The sequence below is a fragment of the Saccopteryx leptura genome, chromosome 6, assembly GCF_036850995.1.
Source record: "Saccopteryx leptura isolate mSacLep1 chromosome 6, mSacLep1_pri_phased_curated, whole genome shotgun sequence".
NCBI lineage: Eukaryota > Metazoa > Chordata > Mammalia > Chiroptera > Emballonuridae > Saccopteryx > Saccopteryx leptura.
Window position 1 is genome coordinate 192,062,795 of NC_089508.1, and position 26,025 is coordinate 192,088,819.

At 48.2% G+C, this 26,025-nt stretch overlaps 1 protein-coding gene across 2 annotated transcripts; it reads left to right on the top strand.

The window, feature by feature from the left end:
- RAC1 (Rac family small GTPase 1) lies at nt 1-25,693 on the top strand. 2 transcript variants are annotated; one of them, XM_066388251.1, is made up of 7 exons: nt 1-297; nt 12,665-12,736; nt 14,973-15,090; nt 20,229-20,285; nt 22,786-22,848; nt 23,628-23,787; nt 24,066-25,693. In XM_066388251.1, the coding sequence occupies exons 1-7, from the start codon at nt 263-265 to the stop codon at nt 24,194-24,196; spliced, it is 636 nt and encodes a 211-aa protein (XP_066244348.1). In that variant the 5' UTR covers nt 1-262; the 3' UTR covers nt 24,197-25,693. The 2 variants fall into 2 exon arrangements, with proteins under 2 accessions (XP_066244348.1, XP_066244349.1); XM_066388252.1 differs by lacking the exon at nt 20,229-20,285 and having other exon boundaries at nt 6-297.
- The last annotated feature ends 332 nt before the right edge of the window (nt 25,694-26,025 follow it).

Consider the following 26,025-nt stretch of genomic DNA (forward strand, 5'->3'; position numbering starts at 1 on the left):
CGGCGCCGACGCGCGGGGGAGGGACAGCCGGATGTGAGTGGAGCGGCCATTTCCTGTTTCTCTGCAGTTTTACCCCGCTTTGGGTGGTGGCCGCTGCCGGGCTTGCGCTTCCCGTTGGCCGAGGGCGAGGCGGCGTGGACAGCGGCCCCGGCACCCCGCGCTCCGCCGCCCGCAGCCGCGCGCCTGCCCGCCCGCCGCACCCCAAGCCTGCCGCTTCTCGCCTGAACGCCCGGCCGTCGCCGTGGCCCACGGAGCGGCCCAGATGCAGGCCATCAAGTGTGTGGTGGTGGGAGACGGGTGAGTGCGCGGGCCGGGCCGGGGCCGGGGCCGGGGTCTGCGGGCGGGCCGGGCGGGCGCGCCTGCGGCCTGCGCTCTGGCCTCTCCGGGGCGCGGGCCGCCTCCCCTCCCCGGGACCCCGCGGCGCGGGCCTGGTTCCGGCCCTTTTCCTCTCTCTCCCGTGGGGGGGGAGGGATCGCCGACCGCGGCCGGAGGGAAGAGGGAACTCCACCCTTCGCTGGTACCCCGCGCCCGCCCGCCCGCTGACCGCCCGGCCGGACTCACCGGCCGCCCTCGGCCGCCTCGCTGGCTGGCTGTGCGTTACGTGGGCTCGGAGAGTTTGCTTTCCTTAAAAAAAAAAAGGACCCATGCTTGGCTTTTGCGGGCACCTCTCGAGTCCCGTGGAGGGAGAGCGTCCGTGCTGCCCGGCGGTCCGGCGGTCCGAACTGGCCAGCGTGCGCCTTGCGCTGATTTGGGGACCCTCCACTGATTTACCGCGGGTGCCCTCCGCTGGTTCTTGGGCCGATTTGAGGTTGTTTCAAGTGAATATTTTTGCTCCTTCCGTGGAGAAACTTTTTAAGATTCTAGTTGCGAGGAGCTGGGTGTGATTTAAGACGATTTTTTTTTTCCTGAGCGTGGTGTGGTCATTAAAAGAGGGAAATTGGCCTCCGCTTTTGGCGTTAGGTCTGGGGTGTAGCCCCCTCGGCCCCTCGGCTCAAGGCATTTCTTTTCATTACTGTCTGCGGTGGTTCCAGGCCTTAGAGGAAGACAAGACTTGTCTTATGCAGTTTTTTTCCCCTCCCATAGAAACAAGAATCTCAGTGTAATGCGAGCAAAATTGTGCGTCTCAGCACTGCTCCAGTAGTTAAGCGAAGAATTGCTACCAGTTTTCATCAAACTCGGGATGCAACTGGTCCTTTTTTTTTTTTTTTTTTTTTTTTTGCGTAGCGTCAAGTCGAAGAGCACTGCCATCAATGCTCCTTTGAACTGCTGTTCCCCTAACTTGTCATTAGAACTGATGTTGTTTTTATGCCTCTCCATGAGTTTATGAATTTCAGCATATTTCGGTCGTTATTAGACACTTGAAATTGTTTCTGTAAGTTAAGAGGAAAAAAAATTGCAAATTTTCTTTTAAAACTGAAACTTAAGCCCAACAGATATATGTATATGTATATGTATATGTATATGTATATGTATATGTATATGGTTTACTTAATACTTAGAGGTGATGAACCTGTTTGTATTGGCTTGATCGGTCCGAGTGCTTGCTGAATGTCGACTGTGGGATCTGATGCTTCCTTCAGACCCTGGCCCCACCACTTATGAGGAATCGCTGAGCGATCACTCCCTCATCCCCCCCCCCCCAAGAGAGGTGCCTCCAGGGGAAATGGGGAGAGTTAAACAAGGTGCCAGAGATTACCTAAGAGCCTCATAGGTGTCTGGTCCTGTTGAGTGCCTAGTAAGTCAGCTGACAGTGTTATTGCTGTTCTGTTAGTCCCAGGGTCCGTGAGGCTCTGTGAAGGGAGCTGTAGGCATACAACACAGTTCCTAGCCTTGAGTTTTTTCTTTTTTAACACTATTGACATTGATGTTGACCACAGCTAAGTGATACTAAAAGTGAAATGAACCTTGACAAAAAATTTCAAGATGTATCACTTAACAGGCAGTAATGCAGTAATCGTCACCTCAGCACAAAACTTACTTACCGTAGATACCTGATTTTCCATGCTGAAAATATTTTTCTGCTTTTACCCAGTTAAAATATATTCCTGATGATAAAATTGGAACGTTCCTTTTTATTCAAGAATGGTTAAAGCTGTCAGTGTGGGTCTCAATTTCGTGGGACTAAGAGGTCACTTCATGTGTGAGATTTTGGCAGTTAAAGGCAGCTTAAGCAAGGAAGGCAAACAGGTTCCACAAATTGCAAGCTTCCTCATTTTAAACATATTCTTGGGAATTATGGTTAAAAGCCATGTCCTAACCATGTTATAACTAGGATCAATTAACGTACATTCTCCTAATGGATTATGTCCTGTATTGTGATTTAATTGGCATTGACTCTTTTAAAATATGAGATAAAATTTGATACTTCTAAAATTCTAAGGCAGTCCTTCGTGAGCACAGGGTCCATCACTTTTATATGGGGGACCTCTGCCCCAAGATTTTCTCTCAGTTTTACTTAGGTAAGAGAGCATCTCACATTCAAATATTTATAAACAACCATTTTTAATAGTGTTGTTTTGCCTTTGGTTTACTAGAAGACTAGGAGTGAATTACTTGAAGCCCGCATTTCACTCATACAAACTGGTGTCCAGATTGGGCTAGTGGGCTCTTCAGCCCAGTCTCTAATTTAGGTACTGCTGGCCAGGAATTTTGTTAGTTGAGCATGAAAAATGCCTTCCATGATGTCATCTTTATAGGAGTGTATTCCCACTAATCACTTTCTACTTCTATTGAACATTCAATAATTGCATGATACATGAAAGTTTTTTAAGCTTCATGAATTGTCTTGATGTATTTTGTCTTCAGGTATAGGATGCAATGTTTCTGACCTGTTGTAAACATGTCTGAATTCCTCTTTGGCTTCCACAGTTAGGTTCAGTATTTGATTCTGATCTTGGTTGGTAAAATGACACATAATGCTTTTTTTTGGGCTAACATGTCATTGTTAATTATAGCCATAGCTTATTCAGTCATTCTGTTGGATAGTTAGGTCATATGTGATTTACTTTTTGTGTGTGTGTGAACTATTTTTCCCCCCATTGATTTGGGGGAGGAGAAGGAGGGAGACAGAGAGAAGCATCAACTTGTTGTTCCACTTAGTTGTGTACTCACTGATTGCTTCTCATACTTGCCCTGACTGGGGATTGAACTCATGACCTCATTGCTTTGGGACAATGCTTTATGCCAGGGCTGTAAACTATAAAATTTATTGGGGTGACATTTGTTAACAAAATTGTATAGGTTTCAGGTGTACAGTTCTATAATGCATCACCACCCCAAGCCAAGTCTCCTCCTACCATTTATCCCTCTTTTCTACCTCCCCCCACCCCCTTTCCGTTTGGTAATCACCTTACTGTTGTCTGTGTCTATGAGGTTTGGTTTTTTGTTTGTTTGTTTGTTTTAAGTGAGAAGAGGGGAGATAATGAGACTCATGCAAGTGCCCTGACTGGGATCCACCTGGCAACCCCTTTTAGGGCGGATGCTCCAATCAACGGAGCTTTTTTTTTTGGTATTTTTCTGAAGCTGGAAACGGGAAGAGACAGTCAGACAGACTCCTGCATGCGCCCGACCGGGATCCACCCGGCACACCAGGGGGCTACACTCTGCCCACCAGGGGGCGATGCTCTGCCCCTCGGGGCGTCACTCTGTTGCGACCAGAGCCACTCCAGCGCCTGGGGCAGAGGCCAAGGAGCCATCCCCAGCGCCTGGGCCATCTTTGCTCCAATGGAGCCTCGGCTGCGGGAGGGGAAGAGAGAGACAGAGAGGAAGGAGAGGGGGAGGGGTGGAGAAGCAGATGGGCGCCTCTCCTGTGTGCCCTGGCCGGAAATCGAATCCAGGACTCCTGCATGCCAGGCTGACGCTCTACCACTGAGCCAACCAGCCAGGGCCTCAACCGAGCTATTTTTAGTGCCTGAGGATGATGCGCTGGGACCAGCTGAGCTATTCTCAGTGCTGGCGCCACAGTCAAACCAATTGAGCTACTGGCTGCAGGAGGGGAAGTGGGAGAAACGGGAAGAGGGAGGGGAGAGAAGCAGATAGTTGCTTCTCCTGTGTGCCCTGACCTGGGATCGAACTGGGACATTCATACTCTGGGCAATACCATCCACTGAGCCAACCATCCAGAGCCTGGGTATTTTTGTTTTTTTTCTTTTCTTTCTTTTTTTTTTTACAGAGGCAGAGATAGACAGGGACAGACAGGAATGGAGAGAGATGAGAAGCATCAATCATCAGTTTCTCGTTGCGCATTGCGACTTCTTAGTTGTTCATTGATTGCTTTCTCACATGTGCCTTGACCACGGGCCTTCAGCAGACCGAGTAACCCCCTGCTGGAGCCAGCGACCTTGGGTCTAAGCTGGTGAGCTCTTTGCTCAAGCCAGATGAGCCTGCACTCAAGCTGGCGACCTTGGGGTCTTGAACCTGGGTCCTTCCGCATCCCAGTCTGACGCTCTATCCACTGCGCCACCACCTGGTCAGGCTAGGGTTTTTTTTTCTTCTTAATTCTTTCATCTTGGCCCAGGCCATGGGGATCAGTGGCTCTGGTCGGGGCAGAGCACCGCCCAGGAGGGGCAGAGCATCGCCCCCTGGTGGGCAGAGCTTCAACCCTGGTGGGCGTGCTGGGTGGATCCCGGTCGGGCGCATGCGGGAGTCTGTCTGACTGTCTCTCCCCGTTTCCAGCTTCAGAAAAATACAAAAAAAAAAAAAAAAAAATCCTTTCATCTTTTTCAACCAGTCCCCTAAACCCCCTCCTTTTGACAGCTGTTTCAAATGATAATCTCAGTAAAAATTCGGGATTTGGTTTAGTGGAGGATGATCAGAATCCAATTTTAGCAACCTTAAATCACCTTTTATGATCTGTGTTTGCACTAGTCATCTAGTGTTTCAGTATTTAATGCTTTTTCACCTCTGCATCATCAGGTAGCTCTGTCTTAAAATTCTGGTCTTCCGGCCCTGTCCTGTTTGCTCAGTAGTAGAGTGTCGGCCCGGTGTGTGGAAGTCCCAGGTTTGATTTCTGGTCAGAACACACAGAATAAGTGACCATCTGCTTCTCTATCCTTTCCCCTCCTCCCTCTCCCTCTCTCCCTCTCTCTCTCTCTCTCTCTCTCTCTCTCTTTCTTCTCTCTTTCTCTCTCTCTCTCTCCCTCCTTCCTTCCCTCCCTGCCTCCTTCCCTCTCTTTTCATCCCACAGCCATGGCTCAAATGATTCGAGCAAGTTGACCCCTGGTGCTGAGGATGGCTCCATGGCTTTGCCTCAGGCACTAAAATATCTCTGTTGCCAAGCAGCACAGTAACGACCCCAGATGGGCAGAGCATCACCTGGTAGGCGGCTTGCCCAGTGGATCCCGGTTGGGGCGCATGTGGGAGTCTATCTTTCTGCCTCCAACCTCTCACTTTCTCACTTAATTAAAAAAAAGAATTGTGGTCTTCCTAGAAAGGAGATGTTTTATCAGGAATCCTGCTACTACTTCCTGATCAGCCATTACTAGATGTCATCAGAAGGAATATTTCCTCCAACAACTTTTTTTGTCTTTTATTTTTAATTTATTGTGGTAACATGGATTCAAGTGTCCCACTCAATATAACACCCTCTACACACCACATTGTGCTCCCCATGCCTCATGCAAAGGCTCTTTCCACCCCAATTTCTTCCTCCTTGCCCCCCCCCAACATCATTGTGTGTGTGTGACAGAGAGAATCAGAGGGACAAATAGGGACAGACAGACAGGAAGAGAGAGAGATGAGAAATATCAATTCTTTGTTGCGACACCTTAGTTGTTCATTGATTGCTTTCTCGTATGTGCCTTGACCGCAGGCCTTCAGCAGACCGAGTAACCCCTTGCTCAAGCCAGCAACCTTGGGCTCAAGCTGGTGAGCTTTGCTCAAACCAGATGAGCCTGCGCTCAAGCTAGCGACCTTGGGGTCTCGAACCTGGGTCCTCCACATCCCAGTCTGATGTCAGCTCTATCCACTGTGCCACCGCCTGGTCGCCCCCCCCCCCCCCCCATCTTAATATGAAAAATGTTAACCTTGGCCGGATAGCTGGGTTGAGCATTGTCCCGAAGTGCAGAGGCTGCAGATTTGATCCCTGGTCATGGCACAGAAAGAAACCGATCGTTGTTCCTTTCTCTCTCTCTACCCGCCCCTCTCTAAAATCAACAAACTAAAAAAAAGAAAAAGAAAACATTTTAAACTAGAAAAGTTGAAAGAATTGTCCAGTGAACACATGTATACCTATGACTTCGTTTCTGTAATAATCATTTTGCTCCGTTTGCTTTATAAGGTGTCCTCCCATTATCGGAGGGAGTATTTTAAGAGGGTTTAATGGAAAAGTTGATTTTGAAAGAGATCGAGGGTGATAGGCAGTTAGATATAAATGCCTTTCTTATTTCTTACACTATCTTCAACTAACTCAAATATCAACTAACCCTAGGGTGGTTCTCAAAGGGCGGTCTGTAGTAAAGGCTGCTTCAGACTTGAACTCTTATGGGTAGTATCTTCAGCTTTCAGTCTTCTAGAAGCTACACAGAATCTGAACTTAAAAAAAATGTACTAATTTTAGACAGAAACATCGGTCTGTTCCTGTATGTGCCCCAACCGTGGATTGAACTCATAACCTTTGTTGTCGTTTTTAAGATTTTATTTATTCATTTTAGAAAGGAGAGAGAGAAGGTGGGGGCAGGAGGCATCAACTCCGATATGTGCCTTGACTGGGCAAGCCCAGGGTTTTGAACCAGTGATCTCAGTGTTCCAGGTTGATGCTCTGTCCACTGTGCCACCACAGGTCAGGCAAACCTACAACCTCTGTATATTGGGATGATGTTCCAACCAATGGAGCTATCCAGCCAGGGCAGAATATGAGTTTTTTGAAGCCTCCAATGGTGATAATGGGTGGCTTTCTGTAAGCTGATTGCAACGTCCTCTGTTAGTAGCAGAACATCAGAAATTCCGTTTAGGTTTTGTATTTTTGTAGTGTGAAACGACTCTGTTCATAATTTTCTGAACATATTCTCTGCATAGTTATTCATTCACTGCAGGCTTACTATTAGAGTCCCTGTTTCCATTTCCCAGTGTGAATTGAAGGCTTTTATTCAAGGTGTTTCAAAAACCTTATTGATTGATATTTTTAAAAATTGATTTTAGTGAGGGGTGGGGGACAGAGAGACAGGAACATCAATCTGTTCCTGTATGTGCCCTGACCGGGTATCGAAATGTCAACCTTTATGCTTTGGGATGATGCTCTAACCAACCTAGCTATCTGGTCAGAGCTATTCAATAAATTGATTGCTTTGAGAGAGAGAGAGAGAAGCATTTATTTGTGTTCTACTTGTGCGTTCATTGGTCGCTTCCCATATGTGTGCCTTGACTGGGGATGGAACCCACATCTTTGGTGTTTCAGGATGATGCTCTAATAAGCAACTGAGCCAACCGGTCAGGGCCACCCTTACTTTTTCTAACGTGAAGAAATTGCTGATGCTTCTAGGTTTATTGACTGTTTTATAAAAAAGTTTTGGTTTATAAACTTCAGGAATTAACACTGAAATTTACCCAAAATGTTGTAAGTTAAACAATTCCTTAAAATTCTCCTAATGCCTGACCAGGCAGTGGTGCAGTGGATAGAGCGTCGGACTGGGATGCGGAGGACCCAGGTTTGAGACCCCAAGGTCTCTATCTTGAGCTCAGGCTCATCTGGTTTGAGCAGAGCTCACCAGCTTGGACCCAAGGTCGCTGGCTCGAGCAACGGGGTTACTCGGTCTGCTGCAGGCCCACGGTCAAGGCACATATGAGAAAACAATCAATGCACAACTAAGGTGTCGCAATGAAAAACTGATGTTTGATGCTTCTCATCTCTCTCCGTTCCTGTCTGTCTGTTCCTATCTATCCCTCTCTCTAACTCTCGCTCTGTCTCTGTAAACAAATAAAATAAAATAAAAATTCTCCTAATGGAAAAATGAACGTAACAGGAACAGAAGTTACTGGCTTCAGTCTTGGTTCTCTCTACTGCAGGGGTCCCCAAACTTTTTACACAGGGGGCCAGTTCACTGTCCTTCAGACCGTTAGAGGGCCGCCACATACAGTGCTCCTCTCACTGACCACCAGTGAAAGAGGTGCCCCTTCCGGAAGTGCGGTGGGGGGCCAGATAAATGGCCTCAGGGGGCCACATGCGGCCCATGGGGCCGTAGTTTGGGGATGCCTGCTCTACTGGATGGGGCCGAAGCACTGGTAGGTTAAAGAAAAGGAGCCATGTGAACTTCCTCCCAGTGAACTCACATTCATTTTCCAGAGCTAAACATCTTTCAGAGATTAAAAAGATGTTGAACTGAGCAGTTAAATATATAAAATTGGAAATTCAAAAGCAAATAACTTCCAGAACTTCTGTAGCAGCTTCAGTCCAGGCTGTGACCAAAATGGCTTCTTTCTTCCTGTGGGGAAAGCTTTGACTTTGCCTGGAGCCAGTCAGCTCGCAGTTGTGTCATATGCGCCTTGGCAGGGGGTTTGGGGGGTGCTCAGGCTGAGCCAGTGACTCTGAGCTCAAGCCAGGGACCTCAGGCTTCAGACATGGGACCTCAGTGTCCCAGGTGATGCTCTGTCCACTGTAGTACCACTGGTCAGGGAAGTAAATATTTAAATCAAAGGTTGGACATGTACTTATTTAAAATGTTATAATTTTATAATTTTCTTACAGAATTCAATTTGTGGCAAATGATTGGTAATAAAATTTCAGTCAAAACAAGGTTATGTCTTTATCTTGATTTACTTTACAGTTCAACCTTTCAAAAAATAATGCCTCAGCTGGAGACAAAGTTTCAGGAAAAGAAATTTTACAGCATTTAAAACACAGATGGTTGTATTTATAGTAATGGCTTTGTTCCTGTATATACAGAAGAGACTTAGGCCATGATCTTTAAGGAAGTGCTATTAACATGGAAGTTAAAATCATTTTTTTTCCTTTAAATCCCCCCCCTCCCCCATTGATTTGAAAGAAACATCTATTTGTCATTCCACCCATCCATGCAGTCATTGGTTGATTCTTGCATGTGCCTCCACCAGGGATAGAAACCTCAACCCTGGTGCATCAGGACAAAGCCTCGACCAACTTGGCCAGGCCAGGTTAAGTCTTTATCACTGTTTATTCTGAACATTAAGTGGCACAACCTTTGAACATTTTTGCACATTTGTAACTTTGAAAAGAGGATCACTATGGCCTTAGCCTCTGCTCTTTTCCTCAGCTAGCATATTCAGTCTGTGGCCGAGCCGTGCTTGTGCCTCAAGTCTGCATAGCTCTTAAACGGCCCCCTTCCCTTCACCCTGAAAGCCCCTCTTGGTCCAGACCACCGGGGTGGTTCCCGTACTGCGGCCGCCACTGCTTCCTTCCTTTCCTGCTCCAGTGCCAGCTTCCTCTGTCTTCTCTCTGTGCTTCTTCTAAACATGCAAATCTAATGGTTTCTTGGCAACTAAAAACCTGTGACTTCCCAAGTAGATCAAGTCCCATGTCCTTAGCAAGAACAGATGACAACCTCTTCACATTTTCCTCTGCCATTTCCTTCTTATTTCTTTGTTCTTCAGTTATTCTGGGCTTCTTTTAGTTCTCAGCATCCCCATACGCTGTTGCTTTTGTCTAGAATATTCCTTCCTATGGTGTCCCTCCTCGTAAGTCTCAGCATACACTATAGCCTCCTTTGACCGCCCCACAACTAGGCTAGAACTCGCTGCTTACGTTTCGAGAGCATCTTTGATAATACTTGCCTTATCTATAATTTTATGTCATGACTGCTGCCTTCATTTTTTTTTTTTTTTTTTACAGGGACAGAGAGAGTCAGATAGAGGGATAGATAGGGACAGACAGACAGGAACACAGAGAGATGAGAAGCATCAATCATCAGTTTTTCTTTGCGACCTCATAGTTGTTCATTGATTGCTCAAGCTGGCAACCCCGGGGTCTCTAACCTGGGTCCTTTCGCATCCCAGTCCGATGCTCTATCCACTTCGCCACCGCCTGGTCAGGCTGCCTTCTTCATTTTTGAATTAAGTAACTGCATGAGTTCCATGAGACCTTGTTCGCAGTACCTAGTACGCTTCATGGCATTGCACACACTTTGTTGAGATACACTGAAATCGAATTAATGCTCACAGTGGTTTTGTGATGGAATTGGTAGTTATGCATCTATTTTACAGTTGAGAAAACCGGAGGTGAAAGAAGTTGAAACTTACCCCAAAATTCCAGCCAGTAAGTGATAGAGTTGGCTATGAGTGGGTCTCAAATCCGGGGTAATGACTTCAAATCTTAGGCTCCTGCTCCTACAGGTTTATTTTGACATTCTAAGCCTTTAACAAAATGTATGGCCAATGAGTCATCTCTGTTTAGAGAGCCTCCTGATGAGATACAACTATTGACTCTGAGGTCGTTATGGTGAGGAGTTCCAACTTTTGTTAAGTCCTTAATAATGTTAACAGTGAAACAAGTATTGGCAAGACTGGATGGGCCTGTAATCTGCTCTCGATGACAGGTTTTTGCCTTAAACTAAGAGTGCAGGGAAAATAGGCACTGTAAGTAAGTTCTTTATGGTGAATCCTAATTTAGAGTAGTTGAAATTGAACAACAGAGTCTTACAATTTGAAGTCCATGTGTCCTCATAACTTTGGTAAACCAACAGAGGGCAGCAGGGACACGGGCTCACAGAGGAGAGCATTTGGTAAACCATTAGGAGGCCAGGGACACAGGCTCTGAAAGCCCCTGTATCACCTTCTGAATTTTGTAAAGTTTAGAGGCCTTTTTTTTTTTTTTTTTTTTTTTTTTTTTGGCTAATGGTGTAGTAACCTTAATTTTTAGGTGATGTTTTCTTGAAAAGAAATTAAAAAACTTTTTTTTTATTCAGTGAGGGGAGGGGAGGGGAGGCAGAGAGACAGACTCCGGCAGCACCCTGGTAGCACCCTGACCGGGATCCACCCGGCAAGCCCACTAGGGGGCGGTGCTCTCCCCATCTGGGGCGTTGCTCCGTTGCTCAGCAACTGAGCTCTCAGCGCCTGAGAGGGGGGTTTGCCCCAGTGAAGCCGTGGCTGCAGGAGGGGACAGGAAGAAAAGCGAGAGGGGACGGGAGTGGAGAAGCAGATGGGTTCTTCTCCTGTGTGCCCTGACTGGGAATTGAACCTGGGACATCCAGACGCTGGGCCAGTGCTCTACCACTGAACCAACTGGCCAGGGCAAGAATATTTTTGAGGTGGTTGGGAGACTTCAGCCCCATGCAGACCTCTGCCTGATGGTACATGGCACCCAGTGCCGTCTGTGCAGGAGGCCCTCCTGTCTCTGCAGTCGTTCTGCGTGGGTCTCTTTTACTTTCTCCTCCTCGCAGCTGCTTGGGAAGTTGACTCCAGCATCCCTGAGCTATTAATTAATATGTCTGGATTATACTGTGTTAGCTGCTCTAAAAGCTTGTGGTGATATGTGAGGATGGCGGGGCGGAGGTGGTAAGTGAAGACAGACGAGTTAAAGTGAGAACAGTTCTGTGTGGTGGTTATGACTAAGCAGTCTGTTAAGAGAACAGTCATTACTGATTGTCAGAGGGAGGGCTCAGGAAGCTGCCACTCAGAAGCAGCAAAATCTATGACTTAGCAACAAAGTGGAAGCTGCAGAAGTAAGCTGTGTTTGCATGTCAGTACTGGTCAAAATAATTTCAGGACAGAAGTGAAGATTTTTGGTTGAAAGACTTCTCTGTAGATGGTCACAAAAAATATTTTCCATTTTAAAATATTGTAGGGTGACGAAGGATGATCTGACTTTGGGTGATGGGTATACAGCATAATCAACTGTCCAAATGATGTGGAGATGTTTTCTCTAAATCTGTGTACTCTGGTAGACCAATGTCACCCTATAAAATTTAATTGTCTAAATAAAAAATATATATATATATATTGTTCCTCTTGCCCTGGCCGGATATGTCAGTCGGTTGGAGCATCGTCCCAAAGCACAGAGGTTGCCAGTTCCACCCCCAGTCAGGGCACACACGGGAGCAGATCGATGTTCCTGTATCTCTCTCCTTTCCTCTCTCTCTAAAATCAATACAATAAACATTTGAATATATATAACATATATATATATATATTGTTTCTTTTGAATCTTGTGCTTACTTAATAGCTATTTTTTTTAGCGTAAGACAGACGGGGGGCGGGGATGGGGAGATGAGAAACATCAACTCATAGTAGTGGCACCTTAGTTGTTCATTGATTGCTTTCTCACACGTGCCTTGACCAGGGGGCTCCAGCCGAGCCAGCAACCTATGGGGTCATGTCTGTGATCCCATGCTCAAGCCAGTGACCTCGGGGTTTCACACCTGGGTCCTCAGCCTCCTAGGCCGATGCTCCATCCGCTGTGCCACTGCCTGGTCAGGCTTAATGGCTATTTCTTGTCTAGGAGTGCTAATACACATACCTGAACAGAATGTGAAGGCTCCTGACTTTGCCTTTCTGAAAAATTCTAGTTTGTTTACTTTGAATTTCAGGATAAAAATATGTATTTAATGTTAATTAAGAGGTTGTAGAAATGCTTTTCTTTAATGCTAAGTACTTGGTGTATACTTCCTGATTTTTCTGTAAGTTATTTTAACAGAATAATGAAAATTAGGATTGCATTCATGTTGACTAAGCAACTTACACCTTTTTTCTGTCTCTTTAGGGCTGTAGGTAAAACTTGCCTACTGATCAGTTATACAACCAATGCATTCCCTGGAGAATATATCCCCACTGTGTAAGTATCTGAGGTTAAACTGGGAATGAACTCATCTATGGTGGTTTTGGACACCTTTGATCTTTGTTTTGCTATAAAGTCATTCTTAATCCTTCTATGAACAGGTATGCTTACCTCTCAGACATTCACCAAGGTCCAGGTGTTTGGGCTTTTAAAAATACTTAAGGTAATGTCAAGTTTCCACATAGTGATGAAACACACAGCTTCCCTAATTGATTTTTAGACACTTTGGAAACAAAAGAAGTTTAAACTGTTGAAGTGTAGAGGCTGGGTAGTGGAAGTTTGAGATAAACTGGCTCTTGGGCTCTGTGTGAGCGAGCAAGGAGCTGGGACGTGAACTACTCCAGCAGGGTTTTATTGGCCTTTGCTGGCGAGGAGCCTGCTGGGTACCTGTCAGTGTGGAGTTACGGGCTTTGGAATTGAACCCGGGTGTGTGTGGTGAGTGGATGGGATTGGCTCACGGCTGCTTGTGCCCTCGTGGCAGCAGGGTTGGGTGGAGGTAGAGCAGTGCTTTTCTGATGATGGGTTACTGGGAGCCCCGTCTCGCCAGCCCAGCCTCAGAGCGCCGCCCTGTGGCCATGCGGGCTCTGTCCTCGCAGCCCCCGTCCGCCAGCGCTCACCTCCTCAAGCACCACATCACACTTAGGTGCTGCCTGGTGTGTCTTGTGCATACTTTCACGTAAGTGGAGTCTTCCTGCCCATCTTTGATGGTGAGGACTGTCCTTACCTCACGTCTATGTAGAGCTAACTCCTACAGCTGATTTAACCACTGGTCATTTAGGCCCTTTTTTTTAAAAAAAACATTGCATGTGTGTTTGTACACATGTGACAGGTTATTATCAGTAGTGGAAACATATTATACATGCTGTGGTCCACATGAGTTGAAAAAGTTACCTCATTTGCATTTCTGATCATTAATGAGGTTAATGTCTTTTGATGTTAATGTTTACTGTCCATTTATAGTCTTTTGTGAATTGCCTGTTGAAGTTTTTTTGCTTATTTTTCTACTGAAATTATTTTCTTGTTGACGGAACTTTTCTATATAAGAAGTATTACTTCCTGTCTCGTTTGTCTTTGAACTTTGTTTGGTGTCTTCTGCCCTGAACAAGGGGAGCATTTTAACGTGACTGTGCCCCTCTCCCCGTTCCCTGAGTTTGATGTCTTCCTGAGGAAGACCATTCCTACTTAAGGGATGCAAAAATATTCTCAGGTCATTTTTCTAGGATTTTTGTGGCTAAAGTTTTTTATCTTTTAATTCATTTAGAATGTATTTTTTGGTATGATACAGGCACCTGATTCTTGTTCCCAAAATGGGGGGAAATAGTCTCCATTTAGTGACTAATCTGTCCTTTTCTCATGAGGCAGAATTACTACAGGTCACGCCTTTTCTTTGTGAAAGCTAGCTTGGTCACTAAATTCTAGAGACCACACTAGCATCTGGCTCATACCTTGACTTGACTTTGCTGTCCCACTGTAGTAAGATTCTAAGTTTTAGTCTTCAAAGTATGTAAAAATGAATTCTGAGTATTACTGTGTTTTGTTTGGTACCTGTTCTGGTTTGAATTGCAATACCAGATTTTCTTTTTAATGAACCTCATAGTAATTTTTTATCAACCTTATTTTTGCCCAGTTAGCCTGTAGGTTTTCCTTGGTGACCTCTTACGGTTAACGGATTTTTGTGTAGCAACTTCAAAGTTATTTAAATACGTGTAATCTGGTACGCACGTTGACAGTGGCACACGATAGCTTCTCTGAACCTCTGCACGCGGGTTGCGGGCATGGGTGAGCAGACTGACTCAGTCCAAGCTGCCCAGGTGGGTCTGGAGGCCCAGCTCCAGCCACGCGCTGTCTTGCTGAAAGCGAGTCAGTCATCTGAAAGACAAGTGGGATTTGAAAGAGGGACCAGGCTTACACTTTATTTCTTCCTGGGGAGAAAAACCTTAATGTTCTTATTAAAAGCAAAGCCTTTTCATTGCTGGCATTTTTTATTTCAGTCAAACTGAGTAGCTTTGCTTTGTTGTCAGGCATGTTTCTCCAGTTGTGTTTGTTTCCGTCACACTGCACCTTGTTTTCCCTCCACTTAGCTCACGGGCAGCTCCTCATGTCTGCAGGAAGGGCACTCCGGCCTTCTCAGGACCACCTCCCCTGGGACCCAGCTGGGACAGGACTCGGGGCCTGGACTTGGGCCTTAGTGCTCCAAGGCAAGGGACTAACCATCTTCCTCCCTGTTTTACAGCTTTGACAACTATTCTGCCAATGTTATGGTAGACGGAAAACCAGTGAATCTGGGCTTATGGGATACTGCTGGCCAAGAAGATTATGACAGGCTACGTCCCCTCTCCTATCCTCAGACAGTAAGGAGCTCTCCTGGTCTTTAATGTGCTCTTTAGAATGTACAGTTCCTGAATGTTTAATTAGTGCACACCATCGTGAATTTGCCTCTGTTACCTTTTTTTGGGGTATATTTAGTAATAGCAAGTAGTTCATTAGTGAAGTGCAGAGCCCACTGGATATAGACCCAAGTTTTGTTTGTGTTTGTTTTTTTGAGCATTACCAGTTATTGAATACTGTTGTTCTAGGACAAGCATATGAAATATGTACTGTTTGGTTGCAGACCAACTTTAACAGGAGCTAATTTCAAGGTGGTTTGCATCGTAAACAATTTTGGAGGCTTAGTGACTAAGTGGCACACACAGTATAGAGACAGTTGAGCTAATTTCTGGGGTTCCAGTCCAGCTCTCTTACTAGCTGTGGGGCCTTGGGCAGCTCTCTTCATCTGTGGTCCTGACTTCTTTCCTCGTAGGAGTCAGTGAGTTACTATACGCAAGTACGCGGGACGCCCAGGCACGGTGCAGATGCCGGGGCAGCTGCCCTTAGGATCCCTGCGCTTCTTACGTGGACACGTTGCTCTGAAGACCTCCTCAGTTCAGGGTCGAAACCAAATTCTTGTAAATTGTACACCTGTCCTCCCAGCAAGCCAGGGGGGCCACGGGGGTGATGGTCAGGGTCAGGAAGACACCCAGAGAAGGTGGGCTTGGATCCTGTGATTGATTTAACCATCACTTTTCCTTGGTGGATAGTGTGGATGAAAAGAACTAATTTGTTCCCGTCCACCAAAATCTTGTGGGTTTTTTAATGAAGTTCCTGCTTAGTAATGATAGTTTTAAGCCTTCGAGCACAAAGCCTTTTCCTGGCGACAGCCATTGTCCTTGCTGGGTTTCTTGCTGGCGGGATAGCTGACTGCACCTCTGAGGTATGGGTTTTTGCGGATTGTTCTTTAGCTGGGGTCCAATAACAGACCCACATTCTAAAATGGGAGGTTTGACTCGTGTGATTTATTAATCTCCAGCTAAAAACTAAGTATTAAAAACCAGCCAAGCCTGACCTGTGGTGGCGCAGTGGATAAAGTGTCAACCTGGAATGTTGAGGTCGCCAGTTCAAAACCCTGGGCTTGCCTGGTCAAGGCACATATGGGAGTTGATGTTTCCTGCTCCTCCCCCCCCCCTAAAATGAATAAATAAAGTCTAAAAAAAAAAAAAAACCCCAGCCAAATCATCAAATGGTTCAAATTCTTCAATATCTTTGAAAATCTATTCTATACTGGTGGTGCTTAATAATTCCGGCTTTTACATGTATTTGTAGACACACTGAGAGGGAGCCTCCTAACCCACTGGATATATCTGGAGAGGTGGGGAGTCGCTTGGCCACCTCCTGTGACTCAGGATTGGGCGTGGCCTTTTTCTCTGAGCGTCACTCATAGTATGTCAAAGGTGACTTGGCAAGATTCTTGCTTTGTGTGCTAAAGAACACATAGATAGTAATTGACAATCAGGCTGTCGTGCTGAGGCCTGAAGTCAAATTCCAGAGGGTGTTGTCTTTCCAAGGGCTGGGACCTAAACTTATGTTGCATCCTGTCTGAGAGGAAAGGCTGTTTACATGTCAAATATCTGAACAGCCAGAAGGAGTGGGATGTGATTCTTGTCCTCAAGCAGCTCAGAGGTACCGTGTGATACACTGCACCACTTACGAGAGTGTGTTGGGCTGCTTAGGGGCGAAGGTAGAGCGCCCAGCTGGTAGTGAGAGACCGCCTGCCTGGACCCCTCCGGGATGGGGGAGGATGTCGTCTCGGTGCTGAGGGCAGGCGCGGGTGAGGGACCTGTTGGGAAGGCCTCCTTCCTGTGAGCCGCGCTGTCCCGCTGGGAGGAGCGGGCCCTGGGACTCACAGGCTGGCCCCTGGTTTCTGGCAAAGGAGGCGACAACTCTGAACTTCGTGCCGATGGGACATGGTCTCCATTGTTGGCTCTTTGGTCTGCAGGCCTAGTCCTGTGGCTCATCCCTGACTGCTCACACACACTCCGGAAGGGCCAGTGGGAGTCTTATCTCAGCGTCCTAAAAAGAGTTGTTCCACTTCCTGTGGTCACTCACTGCTGGCCTCCTTCTCCAGTGGGTAGCTCTGTAGCTAAGTTCAGTTCCTTAAACCATTATTTTCTACTTCATGCTCCAAAAGGTGATGAGCAAGTAGTCATTATTTTCAGTATAAATTGTCCTTCAAATTTTCAGTTTTCTAAATTAAGTAATCCTTAGGGCTTTCTAGCCTTCAATAAATGACCTTTATATTTCCTTTAAAAATACCTTGTAGGTTCTAAGAAATACATGTTGTGTAAGTTCTGCGTGTTGGTCTTTAGCTGGTGGTTCAGAATCGAGGTGGTTGGCACGCACTCAAGCCCGACATCTCGTGTGGCATCTGCTCACCAGTATTTGCCTGCCCGTCCCAGCCTTCAGTGGTGTGAGTGGGAACAGCTGGGACTTGCGAGTCACCAGGCCCGAGCCCGGTGCTTGTTCTGAGGCCCAGGTCGCTGTGGTTGGTGTGCAGAGCCCTGCTGGCCTGTCCCTTGGGGTCAGCCAGGGCCCTGCTGTGTCATGGCCGTGTTTCCCTTTCTGGGGGTGCTCTGACTGGAGAAGGGTCTTTAAGTGCTGAGCATGGTTACTGCACCATTAGATACAAAGGAAACCAGTGTTTAGCGTGGCTGTTTTGATGTTCAGAAGGCTTTGAGCTTTGTTAGGTTGCCTGCATTAGTGTCCTCCAGCCAGAGGCCACTAGGGCCACACCTGTGGTTGAACACAATGGGGGCTGTTACTCTGCCCTGAGGGAGACACACTCGTTGGGGGGCTGTGGGGCACGGGCTCAGGGAAGTGGAGGTTTGCTCCGGCTCTGACACTGGCAGGAGCAGGTCCTGGCTGGGTGGTTTAGTAACTCTTCTCCAGAAGGTGGGGATGAGGTGAGGCTGATGCTGTGCTTGGCACAGAAGTGGTTCCTCTCTTCGGCTGCGAGCGGGAGCTGTTTGGTGGTGTGTAGTTCGCAGTGACCTTGTATTTGTTTGTGCTTAGACACAGCTGTGGAGGAAGTACTCTCCCATTTAGTTCTTCACTGTTGGTCTCAGTTTCAGCCTGGTCACAGTGACCTCGTGTGATGCTGGTGTCCTGGGACTTGGCTCGACCCCATGTGGACCGTGGCGGAGCTGTGGGCGCCAGGCCGGCTCCCAGTGCCAGGGCTCCTTTTCTCTGCTGTGTTTGCATACCCTGGTCTTTTTCTTGTGCATAGAATGCCTATATTAAAAAATATTCCAAGCCTGAAAGTACAGACCAGGTAGGAAATGTCTGGAGAGAATAAAATGGAAGAAATGATCATGCTTTTGGAGCAGTGAGATTTCAGCCGCTTCGAGTTCTGCCCACCTCTCACTCTGCTCAGAGCAGACTTAGGTTTTTGTGAATTGTACCGCTGAGGGGAGGGAGGCAGAAGGAAGAACAGCTGTTGACCAGTGAGGACAGGAGGAATAAAGCCTTTGAAGGCCCGCAGGGAGTCGGTGTAGTCAAGATGTCCTGCCTGGAACACTCAGGTCCAGAGGAAAGGTGGCCTGTGACCCAAGACCGCTTGGATGGGATAATGAGGCTCCAGAGCACACCGGTGGGTGACCTGTGAGGAAGGGAGAGAGTGGCCACGGCACGCACGCCTGTGCTGAGGACGGGCCCAGGCAGGACGAGTGGTGTGGACACTGAGGCATCAGGGTGGGAAGCAACGGCCGAGCAGCTGGTTCTGGAAGATTAGTACTAGAAGCATGAGAACTGACTCCTTAAAAGCAGAGTGAGGCAGGGGAAGGAGCAGGCAGCTGGTGTAACGGTGACACAGGGCGGGAAGCATTTGATTTGTCAGAAAGATGTTTAAAACTGGGAGGCCTTGGCCAGTTGGCTCAGCAGTAGAGCATCGGCCTGGTGTGTGGATGTGTCCCAGGTTCATTCCTGGTTAGGGCTTCAGTCAGGGCACACAGGAGAAGCGAGCGTCTGCTCCACTCCTCCCCCTCCTTCTCTCTCATTCGCATGCTCTCCCTCTCTCTCCCCCCTCCTTCTCCTCCCATAGCCAGGGCTCAACTGGAGCAAGTTGGCCTGGGTGCTGAGGATGGCTCCATGGCCTCTGCCTCAGGTACTGGAATGGCTCTGGTTGCAATGGAGCAACACCCCAGATGGGCAGAGCATCGCCCCCTGGTGGGCATGCAGGGTGGATCCTGGTCGGGCGCATGTGGGAGTCTGTCTCTGCCTCCCCTCCTCTCAACTAAATAGTAAAAAAAAAAAAAAACTTGGAAAGAATATCTTGAAACTGCAGTTTTGTGGCCAATCCCCAGGAGTCCCTGAATTACAGTGAAGATTTGGCATCATGTCAAGGCTTGGAAGGACAAATCTTCAAAAACAGCCCACAGATTAAACCAGAATATTTACGGAAACTTTAATGGCTATTCAAATTGTAAGTCAGAGAAGCTTGAGTGGGATGAAATTAATTCCCGTCCACCTGTCTCTTAAAAGAATCCAGGGCTCTGTGTTGCTGGAAGAGCAAGTTTCCATTGTTACTGGGACAGACACTTGGATGCTGTCACTTCTGAGTGGCCTCACCCAGATCTGCAAGGGGTGAGGGACCAGAGGACTCAGTCTAGCAGCTCCGCTCCCAGCCCCTGAGGAGGAGCCCAGCATTTCTGCACAGGCAGCGGCTCAGCCCTGCCCCAAGGGGCCCGCGTCTCAGACGCCTGTGGGGGCTTTGGCCTCAGCTGGGTGCCCGTCTGACAACCGGGGCGGAGACCTGCGAAAGGCGTGCCTGTTGCTGCCAGCTGCCAGTGGCAGGAAGGACCCTCACGGTACATTTCCTCACTGAGCATAGGTTTCCTGGGCCTGTTAGTTCTGCTGGGAAAGGAGCCCCAGGTGCACACGGGGAGAAGACACACTGTCTCCCCGTGGTTGCCTGAGTTCTGTCTTCCCATCCTCGTGTCCCTTTCCCAGGTGGTTAACGGTGTTTTGGTGGCTTTGGCTTCATACACCTGTTGGGTCATCATCTGCTTTTAGATCTAAATCTTGGGAAGGCTGAGACAAACTTCTGTTAAAGAATGAATAATGGGCTGTATTAATTTTTATTTTACTAAACTCAAACCAAGTTCTCGTGCATTAATAGGTTGGAGACACGTACGGTAAGGATATACCCTCCAGGGGCAAAGACAAGCCGATTGCCGTATGTAAAACTTTCAATCGACTTCAGTTTCAGCTCTGTCTGTTCTCTCGTTTCACTTAGTTTTCCTAGGATTTCCTACTCAGCCTCCTGTTCCTTGAGTGTTTTATATTGAATTCACTCAAGGCTGGGGTTTTGCTTGACGAGCCTTGCTTTTACTAGAGTGTAACAGTTTATCTCCTGGCTTGAATGAAAGTGGTTTGGGAACTTCTGTCTTCCCTCCCTCCAAGTGGAAGGGGAGGGGCTTTTGTGAGCGGCCCCTCCCCAGGCTGGTGGGGAGGGAGACGCGGGGGCTCACCCAGAAAGCCCCCTGTGCCCGCGCTCAGCCAGGCAGGACTAACCGGGCTGCCGGGCCGCCTTCTCCTGTGGGTGTCCGGTGCGTGGGCTTGTGGGGCGGCTGTGCGGGCTGGTGAGCTAACCCACCTGCTTTGTCCTGTCATAATCAGCTCAGGTGATTCTCGGACAAGCTTGTGCATGCGCTGGCACTGAACACGTTGTTCCTAAAGAGCTATGGTGGGATGTTTCTTCCCTTTCAGGTACAAGATTCCAGCTGGATGATTGACAGTTAGCTTGGGCATTTCACAAATTAGCACAGTTGTCATTTTTTTCTAGGAAAATGTTTTTAAAATTAGCATTTTAGAAACTCTTAGACATCTTAAAATTCAAGGAAATAGACCTTTTTACACAGTAGCAGAAGAGGAAGAAAAACCCAAATATTTCACGTTTAGTCCAAAATTCTCCCAGGTGTTCTGCACCTACTTTACTTTGAACCTACTTCAGGCACGCCTGCCCCGGGTACAGGCTTTTCAGAGGCTGTGCGTGGGTGTCAGAGCTCTGACAGCGCGAAGAAACCTCACTCACACTAGACCAGCCTCCCTCACGGGGACGCGCCCCGTTAGCAAGTGCTGGTACTGCTCTGGGCGGGTGGGACTGTTGGCAGTTTTTTTTGTTGTTTTTTTTTTTTTTTTTGTATTTTTCTGAAGTTAGAAGCTGGGAGGCAGGCAGGCAGGCAGGCAGACTCTTGCATGCGCCCTACTGGGATCCACCCAGCATGCCCACCAGGGGGCGATGCTCCATTGCAGTCGGAGCCATTCTAGCGCCTGAGGTGGAGGCCATGCAGCCATCCTCAGCGCCTGGGCCAACTTTGCTCCAATGGAGCCTTGGCTGCAGGAAGGGAAGAGAGAGAAGAGAGGAAGGAGAGGGGGAGGGGTGGAGAAGCAGATGGGCGCTTCTCCTGTGTGCCCTGGCCGGGAATCGAACCCGGGACTTCCTCATGCTGGGCTCTATCACTGAGCCAAACGGCCAGGGCCCTGTTGGCAGTCTTAAAAGAAGCAGTTTGATTGGATCCTAGGATCATCTAAAGTATTAACATGCAGATAAGGAGCTTCACAAAGAGCACCTAATTTGTAGATAATGTTTTGAGAAACAGACCAGGTTTCACAGAAGTTATCTGACACTTGCTTTTGTCCCCTATGTCCTTTGGGTCCCAGTGGGAATTGGGAGTGGTGGGAAGAGGCCTCCCAAGGTTCTGATGTGAAGCCCCCACAGCCTCAAGTGACATTCAGCACAGTCCCTTCCTTCCCCTCCTCACAGGAACCGGCTGCTTCATGGGCTGGTTCCAGTGTGGGAGCCGTCTGACAGCCTAGGGGCGTGCCCAGGGAGCTGGGGCCGGGCCGCTGGGGCACTGTCCCTGCACCCGGCCGGGCCTCACTCCTGGCAGCCTAGTGGCGTGCCCAGGGAGCTGGGACCGGGCCGCTGGGGCACTGTCCTGCACTGTCCCTGCACCTGGCCGGGCCTCACTCCTGGCAGCCTAGTGGCGTGCCCAGGGAGCTGGGGCCGGGCCGCTGGGGCACTGTCCTGCACTGTCCCTGCACCTGGCCGGGCCTCACTCCCCGCAGCCTAGGGGCGTGCCCAGGGAGCTGGGGCCGGGCCGCTGGGGCACTGTCCTGCACTGTCCCTGCACCTGGCCGGGCCTCACTCCTGGCAGCCTAGGGGCGTGCCCAGGGAGCTGGGGCCGGGCCGCTGGGGCACTGTCCTGCACTGTCCCTGCACCCGGCCGGGCCTCACTCCCCGCAGCCTAGGGGCGTGCCCAGGGAGCTGGGGCCGGGCCGCTGGGGCACTGTCCTGCACTGTCCCTGCACCCGGCCGGGCCTCACTCCCCGCAGCCTAGGGGCGTGCCCAGGGAGCTGGGACCGGGCCGCTGGGGCACTGTCCTGCACTGTCCCTGCACCTGGCCGGGCCTCACTCCCCGCAGCCTAGGGGCGTGCCCAGGGAGCTGGGGCCGGGCCGCTGGGGCACTGTCCTGCACTGTCCCTGCACCCGGCCGGGCCTCACTCCCCGCAGCCTAGGGGCGTGCCCAGGGAGCTGGGGCCGGGCCGCTGGGGCACTGTCCTGCACTGTCCCTGCACCCGGCCGGGCCTCACTCCCCGCAGTGTGCAGACAGCAGAGCACTCGCCGTTGTGAGGTCGTCTTCTAAACGCTTCCCTGTGTTTCCTTCTCACAGGATGTGTTCTTAATTTGCTTTTCTCTTGTGAGTCCTGCGTCATTTGAAAATGTTCGTGCAAAGGTGAGTGGGTGTTTTTTAAGAAAAGTATTTTCTTACATAATGTCACTGTTAGGAAGAAACATTAAGAAATAAAAGACCATGTACTGCTTGAAATTTTCAATGATTTAAATTGGTTTCAGTGATTCTGGGGTAGGTAATCAGTTTTGAAGTGTACGACCTCAGTGTCGAGCACCCTGAAGTTGCAGGCTGGTTCTGAGTGCTGTTCCTGGTTAAATGCTGAGGCACAGCCATTACTTTCTACTCCTGTGTCTCTCAGAACCTTAGTGAAATGATACTTAGGAGATGCCCTTTCCTCAGAGTGACCAGTGGGGTGAGGGCAGCGGAGCTGAGACCTCGGTCCACCTAGTTTATTCTCATCCTTGAACGTATGTATGGAGTGTTTTCTGAGATGACCTAAGAACTTGACTTGTTTTACCACAAAAAGTGTTTTGGGGGAGGAACCATCCCTCTTCCTTCCCCTCTCTCTCTGACACGTGCAGCTGCCCTGTAGGTTAATTCTGGTTGGGAGTCCTGGCTTGCTAACCTGCAGGTAGTTCTGTGGTCCAGGCCCTCCTGTTGTCCTGGTATGTCCCATGGTGCACGCAGTCCCTTGTCTTTGAAGGTGTGGACGGAATGTGAGCAGGGCTGGAGAACAGGTGCAGTTTCCTGCGTGAAGGCTCTGTAGGGACAAGGGACACAGTGACCAAGGTCTGGTTGACATTTTGGCGACTGGACATAACTTAGGTGAAGGATGCTCATAAAGGAGAGTGCTACAACTGTCTTCCTTTCTTCGCACCTAGTGGTACCCTGAAGTGCGACACCACTGTCCCAACACTCCCATCATCCTCGTGGGGACCAAGCTTGACCTTAGGGATGACAAAGACACGATTGAGAAACTGAAGGAGAAGAAGCTGACCCCCATCACCTACCCGCAGGGCTTAGCCATGGCCAAGGAGATTGGTACGAACTGCATACTGCACGTTTGCTTTGCACGTTTTTATTTCCCTGTGGAGACTGGAGCCAGTCTGGGAAGTGGAGGTTGTATTCCTCCAGCGCAGGGTCTGACTGACTTTTGGGGAACCGGCTGAGTAAGGGCTGTGTGGTGTCCAGTTCAGGAGGAGGCTGGGGCTGCTCTGCTGTGCCTCGCCTGCCGGCAGGTCGGGCAGGCCCAGGGCTCCGGCCTGGTTCTGATCAGAAACGGCCGTGTGGCTGTCTTGTAAGAGCTGTGTTTTCGGCAGGTGCTGTCAAATACCTGGAGTGCTCGGCTCTCACGCAGCGAGGGCTCAAGACAGTGTTTGATGAAGCTATTCGAGCCGTCCTCTGCCCACCTCCTGTCAAGAAGAGGAAGAGAAAATGCCTACTGTTGTAAATGTCTGGGCCCCTCTCCCCTGCTGCCCTGTCCCCTGGGAACCCTTTGTATGCTTTGCTCAAAAACAATGGAGCCTTCGCACTCAATGCCAAGTTTTTGTTACAGATTAGTTTTTCCATAAAACCATTTTGAACCAATCAGTAATTTTTAGGTTTTGTTTAAACAAATAAATGTAAGAGTTCAAACTTTCACATTCTATTAAAATTTAGCCCTAAAATTACAAGCTTTCTTAAAGCCTTATTTTTCAAAAACCCCTCTTCTTGTTCAGATTAAGAGTTGCCAAAATACCTTATGAACTAAGTTGCATTGTTGTGCTAAGAACACTAAGCACTGAGCTGTTTGAAGACCTCCATCTGAGGTTAGGGAAGGCAGACACTTTCTAACGAGTTTCACAGGCAAGCAGTTCAGCCTCCTCTATGAAATGTTGCCATTTAATGCATTGATAATTTATCAACCCATGTTCATTGCCTAACATTTGTACTGTATAGCATAATGGAGTGTAACAACTCAACTCTCTGGATGGATCTTTTTGATTTCGTAGTGAGATTTATAAAAAAAATTAGTGTATTAGCTTTTGCTGAGATTTTGAACAGAACCCTTGCTCACATGTCCCCTCTGAAGTGTTCTGCTCTAGCCTGGGCGCACTGGGTGGAGTGTGCGGGACACCTGATGTGATCAAAGGATGAAGACAGTATTTTGACAAAATAGGAAATCGAGATTTACACTACATTGTACACATAATAATTAAACTGAATAAAAATGTCACGGGTAAAATTTTAAAAGGGTTAATTTCTGTCCAGTGCGGTAGATGGTGAAGAAAGTCGGTATTAATCAGTAAGTGTTCTCTGACGCTTTCCTTTTTCTTAAACCTGCAGTTCCTGAAATTGGGCATTTAATTAATTCATCACTGAACTGGCCATTCCCATAGTTGCTAACTTAGTGCTTTTCTTATAGAACCCCTTTTCAGCAAGCAATATGCCTCCTTGTATTATAAAATCTTTCTTGATAATGCATTAGAAGTTTTTTTGTAGATTAGTAAAAGTGCATTCCTGTTTTCATGTTCCTTTATTCAAAGCTAATAAGTGCTTCCTTAGTTTTCTAGTAACTAGATGTAAAAATCACGTGTTGCACCTTTACGGTTTTTAAAATATTTTAGATATTCTTAAACTATGAACCTTCTTAACATCACCGTCTTGCCAGACCCCAGCACCGTCCCTGACTAATGCTGGCCCTCTGCCTCACCTGCGTGGACACGCCCCTGTTGCTCTAACAATCTTCCTCTGGGTGTGTGTGAGGTTCTGTAAACCCTGTGCTCGTGCTAACCAAGTTTGTACAACTTACCCCCTGGCAAGAATACAAGGTTGGACCTTTCAACCACTAGAACAACATTTTTTAAATTGACAGTTGCAGAATTGTGGAGTGTTTTTACATTGATCTTTTGCTAATGCAATTAGCAGTATGTTTTGCATGTATGACTTAATAAATCCTTGAATCATATGACTGGTAATACTTGAGTTCTTGAGAGCTTGGGGAATAGCCTTCTGGTTTATGTGTTCATTCACCTCGCTTTTAAGTCCTGTGTTGTCGGTATTCATTTCCAGTGCATGTTTTCTTGCTGGGGGACAGGCAGTGGGCACTCCAGGGGAGGACATGGATCCATCAGCAAACGGGGGACGGTGTTTGGTTTGGGACCTGTTGAGTGTCGGTAAGATCCTCACGTTGTGTCCGCCCTGGGGCATGTGTGTGCTCAGGCACATCACAGGTATATCTCGGGGCTGAAAATGAGATGTTGGTACCTGAGTTAGCATCTTGGGAGAGCGGAAGCCAAC

Coding starts and splice junctions, on each gene's coding strand:
- RAC1 (XM_066388251.1), top strand. CDS start 263: ATGCAGGCCATCAAGTGTGTGGTGGTGGGAGACGG. Junction 22,849..23,627: donor TTGAAAATGTTCGTGCAAAG/GTGAGTGGGTGT, acceptor CTTCGCACCTAG/TGGTACCCTGAAGTGCGACA. Junction 23,788..24,065: donor AGCCATGGCCAAGGAGATTG/GTACGAACTGCA, acceptor TGTTTTCGGCAG/GTGCTGTCAAATACCTGGAG.